This window comes from Nicotiana tabacum, chromosome 1 (genome assembly GCF_000715075.1).
Source record: "Nicotiana tabacum cultivar K326 chromosome 1, ASM71507v2, whole genome shotgun sequence".
In the NCBI taxonomy this organism is placed as follows: domain Eukaryota; kingdom Viridiplantae; phylum Streptophyta; class Magnoliopsida; order Solanales; family Solanaceae; genus Nicotiana; species Nicotiana tabacum.
Genome location: NC_134080.1, coordinates 210,082,649 through 210,093,564, shown reverse-complemented (window position 1 = coordinate 210,093,564; position 10,916 = coordinate 210,082,649). Strand labels below are relative to the sequence as shown.

Genomic DNA, 10,916 nt, shown 5'->3' with positions numbered 1-10,916 from the left:
AATGTAGTATCATGCTCTTAGGATGCCATTATCCAGCGTTTAGGCAAGTCTATTGGGTAAGTTTAAATTCTGCAACTCTGAAACTGTTTCCACTACTTAAAGTTGTTCTTATTTTAACAAGATTAAAATTAGTAGGCAAACGGATAGGGCCATCACTTCTGAGTTAATAAAACAAAAACTGCATATCTCATGTGTTCTCATATTCGCCTAGACATTATATCTTAGGATACTGTTTAACAATATTGCCCGTATTCGTGTTTGAATCGTGTTGTTTATATGCATTATTTGTGGAGGTGAACTTGAGCCTCTAATTGCTTCTTTTCTCCCTTATGTGCTAAGTTCCTATTTCTTCTTGCCTGTCGCCTTAGAATTTTCTCCTTTTATGCACCTTAGGGATCATCTAGAACTACCCAGATTTAGAGGTTCTAAAATACCTCCAGGGCCATAAGGAAAGGATGGGTAGTGCACGCATAGGCATCGTCAAGTTTATAGCATTCTTTAGGCTATGACAAGGGGGTGGGAAGGGTAGATATGGGATATTATGATTATGCGCTAATGTCACCTGTAGCCTCTCATTGAGGAGTGTTTACCGGACATTGTGTGGGGTGATCTGGTAGGCTAACCAACCTAGGACCCCTCCTTTCCCAAATCCCTTCTATTTAAAACTTTATTTTATATACAACTTGTTCAAAACCTTTGTATTATTATTTGAGTTATACAACGTCCAACGTGCTCTACTTGCAAATTATTTGATTCAACTATTTATTTGTTAATGCACTAATTCATGAATATAAGTTCAGCCGGGACCCACCATTATGGACCGAGAGGCGTGCCTAACACCTTCCCCTCAAGGTTATTTCGAGCCCTTATCCTAATATCTGGTAATGCAAACTAGTCTAAGAGTAATCGCGCTAGGTGCCGTAACGCACCATAATCCGTTAGGTGGTGACTCTTTAAATACCCAATTCTCAAAAAGGGAATGACATCACCCCCATGAATGTCAAAACCCCCGAACTTTCTCCGCGGAGGAAAAAATAGGGTGCGATAGCATGGCTACTCTGCTGGGGATACCTTTAGGCTCTTACCATAAAGAACTTGTTTTTTGACATATTAGTCCAAGCATGCTTTATCCTGTACCCTTCTCCCTCACTTGAATTTAACTGTCCACTTTCTTTTAAGCATTTATGGTTCTTTATCCTTGAAACTGACTTGTCTTTTTATTTTCTTTTTCTATAACTGCCTTTCAATTATTTAAACACCACATTTACTGTTTGCTTACGTGCAAATACTTAACTACATGTTATTAATTGCTGCATAAATCATGCCCCGCATCATATTCCACTCGTGCGTATCAAATCCTATAGCAACGCTTAAATGAGTGGTTGTGCTCTTCCTATTTATTACCCTTAAATTCGAAAAGGCTTATTTGCGGTAAAACTAGTCGATCAGCGGTGTAGTCGACGGTTTCGTGCCTTCCCCCTCGAGTTGTCCGCTTGAGAGTACCAATCTAAAACCCCATAGTAGCCTTACTATGGTCAAAATTGTGCATGCATCATGGTCAAAACTAGTCGGATCAATATGTTGTCCACATAATGATCCTTTAAGATCAGCATTATCCAAAGTCCATCGGGTTTTCCATAATCCTAATAGACGCAACCACGTTTGTTTATCAATTTGGAGAACTAAATGCCGATATGTTAATCATAAATGTGTAAATAGTCAAGTCTGGTGGGGGTAAGGTCAAACCCTTTTGTTTTGTATAAAATTAGGAAAGAGGTCCCTAGCTTCGGTATGGTTAGCACACCCTCACTCTTGCTGGACTGGTGGAAGAATCTTCCATCAAATGACCAAATCAATGAATGGAAAGAGAGGGCCGCCAAATCCAGTGAGAAGCTAGAATATCTGGAATACGGCCTATTGGAATTGGAAGGAAAAGTGAGGAAGAGAGTCACCGACTGCTAGAACGCTGGGGGAAATGAAGGAGAACATTTGGCAAAGGCACTTTTACTGGTAAACCTACGCGAACTGGATGATTTGATCAACGAGAGCATTCAACCTGAGGAAGGCCTTTCCGAGACTAAATAGATTAGGTTTACTCGCTTTTCAAATGTAATAAGGCCAAGTGCTAATAGTGACTTATTTTTATTGTCTTAGTGTCATTTTGGGATTTGTCTATTTTTATATTATGAAATGAAGCATTTATTGGCATTTAAAGTTCTCCAAATTTATTTGTCGCTAGGCCTACCTCGAGCACACCGAGGTTCCCGAAGTAGGACATGAATTTACATTTCTGCAATATGTGTTTAAATACTGCAAACATTTCAGGATCTTCACTGACTTGTTACCTTTTTGTTTTTGCCTATTTTTTATTGTTATTCACATCCCCTTAGGTTGGTTCACTTATACTGGCCTCATCAGCGTATCATACCTGATCCAAAGCCCTCCTCATCCAAGCAACACAAAAAGCAGAGGAAAAGCAAAAAATGGATGACTTAAGTGGTATCTGAAAGGAGAATATTGAGAACGTAGAAACCTTAGATGATCATAGTACTCCAGTCTCAAATGATCTAGTCTTGAGACTGGAACAAAAGATACTGTAACTGCAAGGATAACTTGAGCATGTTCGCAACTTGGAAAACTTGTCACTCACCCTAAATGTCCCCGACATCCACCAACAAAATACAAAGAACCCAGCACCTCCCCAAAACACACAAAACCTATATCCACAAAATCCTCCTACGCCGAATCAATACGCAACTCCACCCCAAAAACTCAATCCACTGCCAGTACCAACTCCGCCACAACATCACCATCAACCAATTCAGTACCCACCAACCACCACTTACCACACTCCCCAAAACACACCACAACCCATTCCCGATCCCCAAAACTCCACCAATGACCATCGTTACACCCAAGTCCCTGGCACCCATCAAAGCAACCCTATATATGTGGAAATTGTACCTCACTTTACCCAACCAATCTCATATACACCAGAATCCTCCGAGAAGAACCTGCTCATTAAAAACATGGCCGAAGAGCTCAAGATGTTAAAAAGCTGAGTTCAGGGTGTTGAAGGTGACAAAGGAATAGAAGGTTTGAACTATGAAGACCTATGCATACAGCCAGATGTAGAACTGCCAGAGGGGTACAAACCTCCCAAGTTCGAGCTAACCACTCAAACGTACATGACAATTAACTGAAGAGCTGAATTTGATGAAATGTCATGGGCTCAAGTAGCCAAGAGGTAAGCAGTCTGATTGCAAAGGCCTTCAAGCTTGGGCCCAAGATGAGCCCAACTTTTGGTGAAAAGGACGTCCAAGAGCAGATTGTATGCAAACTGGTTCTAATTTTTTTTGAATGCCATAACTGGGCCAGCTTTAAGCCCAATTTTCAGAACCAAACTTATGCAAAATCAATTAAATACCAATCAAACAAAAAAACATATGAAAATATGAAATTACACTGGCATTCAATTCTGAGTTTTAATTACTAGCTAAGCTTCCAATTTATATGACATGCATTTGGAAAACAATTGAAGATCCAATTTTAATAACTATGCAGTAGGCAACTTCAACTTTCAAAGCCTCAAATTAACTCGAAATAAAGATATGAGAATTTAAACCTAAAATAAATCTCATACTAATAGAACCTATTCTATACAAGTGGACCAACAACTTCTCATTTCCAAAAAGCTTAAATATAATTCCACACTAGAAAGCGACACAGATCTCAACCAAAACTAAACAGGGTCTAAAATACATAAAAAATTGACATGAAACTTCTGCAACTATAGCCTTAAAGACCCCTTAACACGAATTCAAATTCATTAAATGGCTAAAGTACATGGTTCACCCAATATTACAAAGCAGACTTAAGGCTAAACAGCAAAGAGTAAACATGACGAAGGGAAAATCAAAACTAATCTATAAAATCTGATGATTTCCAAGAAAAACAGGACCAACATTTCAGAGACAAGAAACTTAATGCTATGCTTCAAAATTTCTATTTCCATTTCATTCCTCAACTTGTGCACCACATTTTACAAGATTCAAGAACGTGTACCTGGCAAAAAAGGGAAACAAGTGTCGTGCAGAATCAGCGGAGCAGCAGCAGAAAAAGAGCCTAGATTCAGTCAATGAAACAGTAAAATCAACTCAAGAACAAACGATGAAATAGTAGGGGAATAACAAATGCAAAACCAGCTTCAAACCAAAAGCTCAAGCCATTTATCAACCAGAAGTGTAGCTAGGGAAAATTTTATGTACTTTAGCTAATAAAGAGAAATCAGAAATCCAAACAGGCAAGATTTTGATAGTTCCTCCACAATGGAATGTAGGAATTTCAGAACTTTTAAAAGAATTCAGCCGTTTCAGCTTTTTAGGAATTTTTATCTTCAAAAGTCCCCCTTGAATGTCAAGTAAGGGTGCCTTTATAGGCAAGTCATTAGGGCTGCAGAAATGAACTATGTTTTGCACTTTGCACCTTTTGATATTTTTGTTTTAGCTCCCATACCCTTAATTTAGAAATTGAACTTCCAAATTTACCCCTAACCCAGCTTCATAGAAGCTTTCTTAGGCTGTTACAAATGATTCACTTACCTACAATTCCTAATTTACCCCTCGCACCCCTGTTTATTGCCCCCAGGACCTCAAATGGGTCATGGGTCAAATGACTCAATGGTTAAACCAGGCCTGGGCTCAAAAAAATTGATTCGAATTCCTTGGAATGAATTCTGAAATGAATTCGAAGCCCAAACGGCGAAAAATTAATCAAACCAAGATGAGCAAATTATGGCCAGCAGTAGGAAAGCTACTAAATAATTCCACCAAACTTAAAACCTAAACTAAAGGACTAAATTATCATATAAACCTAGTTAAACTAAACAGCCAAATAAACAAAGTGAACTCAGAAATTAATTATGTTGTTAACAAACGAATTAAACAGACCAAGCAAGAAAAATCATAGAACAAAACTTGGAAAAGAAAGACTGAAAAGGAACGAAACAGACAATAATCAATCTTAGCTAAAAACTTGTCCAAGTTTTAGTTTATGTAACCGGAGAGAAAGAGAAGAAGGGAAGAGGAAAGGAAGCTAAGAAAAATAGAAGAATAAACAAAAGGAAGTAAAGAAACTCCCCGACTCAGGCTCGACCTCAGTATTGACCCTCCGATTTAAATCTCCAAATAATGTCAATCGCTTGTTCTTTGTCAAGAAAAAGCAAATGACGCTATTCGTGATAAAATCAACCCTAAAATTCATGAGAAACTGGAGCATTCACCTTGCATGAATAAATTCGGCTTTGACTTCTAGGTCTCGAACCCTAGATTTGAGATTGGAGAAGCTCTAGGCATATTCAAGGGGAACGGAGTGAGGATTAGGAAAGAGGGGAGTGAGGGGGTTCTGCAGTGTTAGTTTGGGGTGGCGCCGCCGCCGAAGATGGCAAAGTTTTTGAGGGCGGCTCTCTAGGGTTCGTCTCTGAGAGGTGATTGAGAGAGACGAGTGAGATGGGGGGTAAGACTTTCGGACACTTTTATATCACAAGTAAATCATTTCCCCACCGTTGATTTGATCAAGATCGAACGGCTCAGAGCAGGGATCACCAAAACTAGGTCGTTTTACTCCTGGGCGAGATTGGATCGGGTTAGGGGCAGATCTGGGCTGGACTGGACAGATACTGGTGTCTAAATCTGTCGGGCCTGGAGGAATTGAATTGGAATTAGCCCAAATTGATTTCCCTCTTTTGTTTTCCTTTTTCTTTTCATTTTTTTTCTTTCAAATTAAAATTAAAAATAAACCTAATTTAATTCTTAATCAAATTATCCTATCAAATTAAATTAACTAACTCTAAATAACTATTACCACAAATAATTAAATACCAAATTAAAGGAAAAATTACCAAAATTCATGACTAAAATTAAAAAGCAATAATAAACTATTTTTTTCCATTTTTTGTAAAGCAACTAAATTAAAAATACAAAGTTAAACCTTAAATTCAAATGCAACATATTTTTGTATTTTTCACAATTTAAACAAAATTAACATGCGCAGACAAATGCAAACAATTAACAAAAATGCTACAAAAATCTACGAAATTTGCAAATAATGAAGGAAATTATTTTGTTTTGAATTTGTGGGAGTAATTCATATAGGGCAAAAATCACGTGCTCACAACTGCCCCTCTTTGCTCGGAAACACGAAGAGTTTTCGTGCAAAGATAAAGTAAGCGGATACGAGCGATTTTTGCCCATTGGAATACTCCGTAGGAAGCATTTTTAAAGATTTGATTTCACCCTGCTTACAAGGTTGCCTACATATCCTTGGCTATAAAGGAATCAGGTCAGTGTAGTTCGGGAAGTTTCGGTAGCTGGGACTACCATGAAGCTGTGATTTCACTGTTGTTGCTACTGTTGTTGCTGCTTACTAAACTCCTTATTACACCATGACAAAATAAAAGATGCTAGACTAGACTAGGATCTATGAATTATAAAAATCCTATCTATATCTTCAATCTTGATCTTGCGATTCTTGTTGCCTTGTTGACTTGTAATTTCCAGGTGAAGTTCCTTTTTTGCCGACTTGAATTGTAATCTGAGATGCTTTCCCTTTTCTCCAGGCGGGCGCCTGATTGCTGAACTTGAACCATATTCCCTTGCTCTCCAGGTGGGCGTCTGATTGCTGAACTTGAACCGTATTCCCTTTCTCTCTAGGTGGGCGCCTGATTGCCAAAACTTTAACTGTATTCCCTTGCTCTCCAGGTGGGTGCCTGATTGCCGAAACTTGAACTGTATTCCCTTGCTCTCCAGGTGGGCGCCTGATTGCCAAAACTTTAATTGTATTCCCTTGCTCTCCAGGTGGGCGCCTGATTGCCAAAACTTCAATTGTATTCCCTTACTCTCCAGGTGGGCGCCTGATTACCGGAACTTCAATTGTATTCCCTCGCTCTCCAGGTGCGCACCTGATTGCCGAAACTTCAATTGTATTCCCTTGCTCTCCAGGTGGGCGCATGATTGCCAAAACTTCAACTGTATTCCCTTGCTCTCCAGGTAGGCGCCTGATTGCCGAAACTGCAATTATATTCCCTTGCTCTCCAAGTGGGCGCCTGATTGCCAAAACTTCAATTGTATTCCCTTGTTCTCCAAGTGGGCTCCCGATTGCCGAAACTTTAATTGTATTCCCTCGCTCTCCAGGCGGGAGCTTGATTGCCAAAACTTCAACTGTATTCCCTTGCTCTCCATGTGGGTGCCTGATTGCCGAAACTTTAACTGTATTCCCTTGATCTCCAGGTGGGCACCTAATTGCCGAAACTTGAACTGTATTCCCTTGCTCTCCGGGTGGGCGCCTGATCGCTGAAACTTGAACTGTTCATCTGAAACTGTTGTCTTTGAACCTGATTACAACAAAATAAACAAAACAAAAGAAATTTTCCTGCCCCAGTTTGGTGTTGGGTGCATCTATGAGTGTTAATCGAATCATGTCACCAACTATCTCTATGAATTTGAAAGATAAATTCATTATCCAGGAGGGTCCTGAGAACTCCTAGTTAAATGACAGCTTCACGTCTAAATTATATCTTCTAAAGGTATTACTCCCACTAAACCTTATTATCTAAGAGTGTCTTAAAACTACATCTCATTATCCAGGAGGGTCATGAAAATCGAAAATCAAGTCTTATCTTAAGAGTGACAACTTTTAAGGCTGAATTATACTACCCTACAGCAGAATTTACGTTAAATCTTGTTATCTAATGGAAATCTTAAAGCTAAGTACCATCATTCAGGAGGGTCCTGAAAGCTTTTAATTGAATCCTATCTCAAGCATAAAACCTTTAAAGCCAATTTATATTCCTTTGGGGTACATTTATGCTACATTTTGCTACTCGTGATTCTTTTGAAATTTAAACTAGGTCCCATTTTACAGAAGGGTCCTGAGAACTTATGATCAAACCTGTATGGTGCTTGTTTTTCCTTACAGAGGGTTTTTCCAAAACAAACAAAATTTTCTACCCCTGTTTCCATCAACAAAAAATCTTGTCAGTTTAAAATATGGTGGTTAGTTTGTGGCATTCTTGCTGAAGGTGGCCTCTCTGCTATCGTGCTCTACTTTGACTGGCTTCCTCGGACTGGCCAAAAATCGTTTGACTTGATTGACTTTCACCCACATGACCTTGGATAACCCGAGTGTTCCATACCCAACTGTTGTGTTGCATCTCTGACCTATCTATCTGCAACTTTGCATCTCCCACGAAATTACTAAACCATTTCACCGATGGAACTTTTGCTGACCCTTTATATCCCATTTCGCATCATACTATCTCTAACAATGCTTTGGCCGCATTGTGCTTTTGTGCGATTTTTGGAAGTTGGTAGAGAGCTTTGAAATCCTTTCTTATTCGCTTAAACAGAACTGTCATTGGAAACATCTTAGAAAAATAAACCCAGAAGAGATGAAATGCAATGAATTTGAGAGTTAGGGATAAGAAAAATCCAAAACTGAAAGACTGTCTCAAAGGGAAAAAGAAAAAAAACTTATCTGAGTGGAGCAGCCAGCACCAATGATCATGACATGCATTTTGGATTAATCAGCCCATTCTATCCAACCAATCAACTTTTAGTTGTCGTACTTTACGCCCCAAGATTTTCAAAACCCAATTTCTTCACCAAAACCTTGTCCTTGTTCGGCCTGCGATGCCCCGAAGGATTTTCACCAACAAACCTTTCTCATTTGTTCCTCTCTCAACTCACTTTCACCTTAAGGTGCCCGTGAAGGTTTTCACCAATAAAACTCTCTCATTTTAAATTTCTCTCAGCTTTCGTTGCCTTATGGTGCCCCCGAGGGTTTTCACCAATAAGAATCTCTCATTTTCATTTTCTTTGTTTTAACTGGAGTATTGCCCCTGGTTTGAATTGCCTCCACTTGCTCGACTTGGCATCTCTCGAAGACTGATCGGAAGGTTTTTCCTTGGACCGTAATGTGGGTTTGGATGGAGTTAGAAAGAAGTGTATCAAAAGTCTCAAAACAATTCAAATGGGTCCAAGATTACAACTTTCGGAATCAGATTTCTTACAACAACCACAACTTTTGCCCCAGTTTCTTTGCTTGGGGACTTTTGAATTTTTACTTTAATGGGACCGAACCGAGAGGCTGCCTACGTATACTTAAAAGGAATCAGGTCGAACGTAATTCATGTCATAGAAATTACTTTGTTGTAGTGATCTTTATTTTCTTTTTTTTCCTCTTTCTCTTCTTTTCTTTTCTTTCTTCCTTTTTCTCTTTTTGTTGTTTTGTTGTTTTGTGGTTTCGATTTCTTTTTCTTTTTTTTCTTTTTCCTTTTCTTCTTCTTTTTTCTACTCTCTCTTTTCATTCTTTTTCTTTTCTCTTTTTCCTGTACTTATCTTTCACGCTTGCGTTTCTGATCTTTGCTACTGATTCCAAAATAGGAGTATGAAGGGAAATAAATAAGGCTCAAAGAGGGTAACAAAGGATAAAGTGTTTGGATAGCAGAACAAAATGTCTTCGTCATTCCAATCTTCAAAATATGCCAAGTACAAACAAATACAATTTAACCAAAGAAAATTATACATAATATCTCTTGACCGCATCAGAATTGATGGCCATTTCTACACACTTGCTTTCTATGTCTGTTAAATACAAAGCACCATTGGACAACACTCTAGTTATGATGAACGACCCCTGCCAATTTGGGGCGAAATTACCTTTAGCCTCGGCCTGATGTGGAAGGATACGTCTCAACATTTGCTGACCCTCTTCAAACTTCCGCGGACGCACCTTCTTATTATATGCTCTTGTCCTTCTCTGCTGATACAATTGGTCATGACACACTGCTACCAACCTTTTCTCATCGATCAAACTCAATTGTTCCAGGCGGGTTTTAACCCATTCATCATCGTCAATTTCGGCTTCTGCGACAATCTGAAGGGATGTGATTTCGATTTCTGCGGGTATCACTGCTTCAATGCCATACACCAGCAAATAAGGAGTTGCCCCTACTGAAGTACGAACAGTGGTGCGATAGCCCAGCAATGCAAAGGGTAGCTTTTCATGCCACTGTCTGGAACCCTCCGCCATTTTCCGAAGTATCTTCTTTATGTTCTTGTTGGCCGTCTCGATTGCTCCATTTGCCTTGGGCGGTAAGGGCTGGAATTGTGACGCATAATCTTAAAATGTTGACATACATCTTTCATCAGATGACTGTTGAGATTAGCACCATTATTTGTGATGATCACCTTTGGGAACCGACAAATGATATTTGAATGCACAAAATCTACCACTGCTTTCTTGATCACAGACTTGAAAGTTTTAGCTTCAACCCACTTGGTGAAATAATCGATGCCCACCAAAATGAACCTGTGTCCATTGGATGCTGCTGGCTCAATTGGTCTAATGACATCCATGCCCCAAGCAACAAAGGTCCATGGTGCAGACATTGTATGCAACTCAAATGGCGGAGAATGAATCAAATCTCCGTGCACTTGACATTGATGACACTTGCGCACAAAACTGATACAATCTCGCTCCATGGTCAGCCAATAATAACCTGCTCAGAGAATCTTCTTTGCCAGAACATACCCACTTATATGCGGTCTACATACTCCAGAATGTACTTCGGTCATGATAGTTGTGGCATGTCTAGCATCTATGCATCTTAACAATCCAAGGTCTGGGGGTTCTTTTGTAAAAAAAATCCTCCACTGAAGAAAAACCCACATGCCAAACGACAAATTGTTCTCTTTTGATCACATGTGGCTTGTGCTGGATATACTCCCATTCTGATATATTCCCTGATGTCGTGGAACCACGACTCACCATCAAGTTCTTCTTCCACCATGTTACAATAAACGTGTTATTCATAGACCTGAATATGCAAAGGGTCCACATAAGCCTTATCTGGATGA

The 10,916-nt window shown here is 39.3% G+C and overlaps 1 protein-coding gene across 1 annotated transcript; it reads right to left on the bottom strand.

The window, feature by feature from the left end:
- Nucleotides 1–8,305: 8,305 nt before the first annotated feature.
- On the bottom strand, nucleotides 8,306–10,089 carry LOC142164734 (uncharacterized). Its single transcript, XM_075223193.1, has 2 exons — nucleotides 9,717–10,089; nucleotides 8,306–8,406 (listed from the first exon to the last, which is right to left on the bottom strand). Exons 1-2 carry the CDS (start codon nucleotides 10,087–10,089, stop codon nucleotides 8,306–8,308), a joined length of 474 nt encoding a protein of 157 aa, XP_075079294.1.
- Between the last annotated feature and the right edge of the window lie 827 nt (nucleotides 10,090–10,916).

What these genes read in the sequence shown, in the direction of transcription:
- LOC142164734 (XM_075223193.1), bottom strand. Translation starts at nt 10,089, where the DNA reads ATGGCGGAGGGTTCCAGACAGTGGCATGAAAAGCTACCCTTTGCATTG. An exon ending in ACATCAGGCCGAGGCTAAAG is followed by an intron (nt 8,407 to 9,716) that starts GTAATTTCGCCC and finishes TTCCAATGACAG; the next exon opens with TTCTGTTTAAGCGAATAAGA.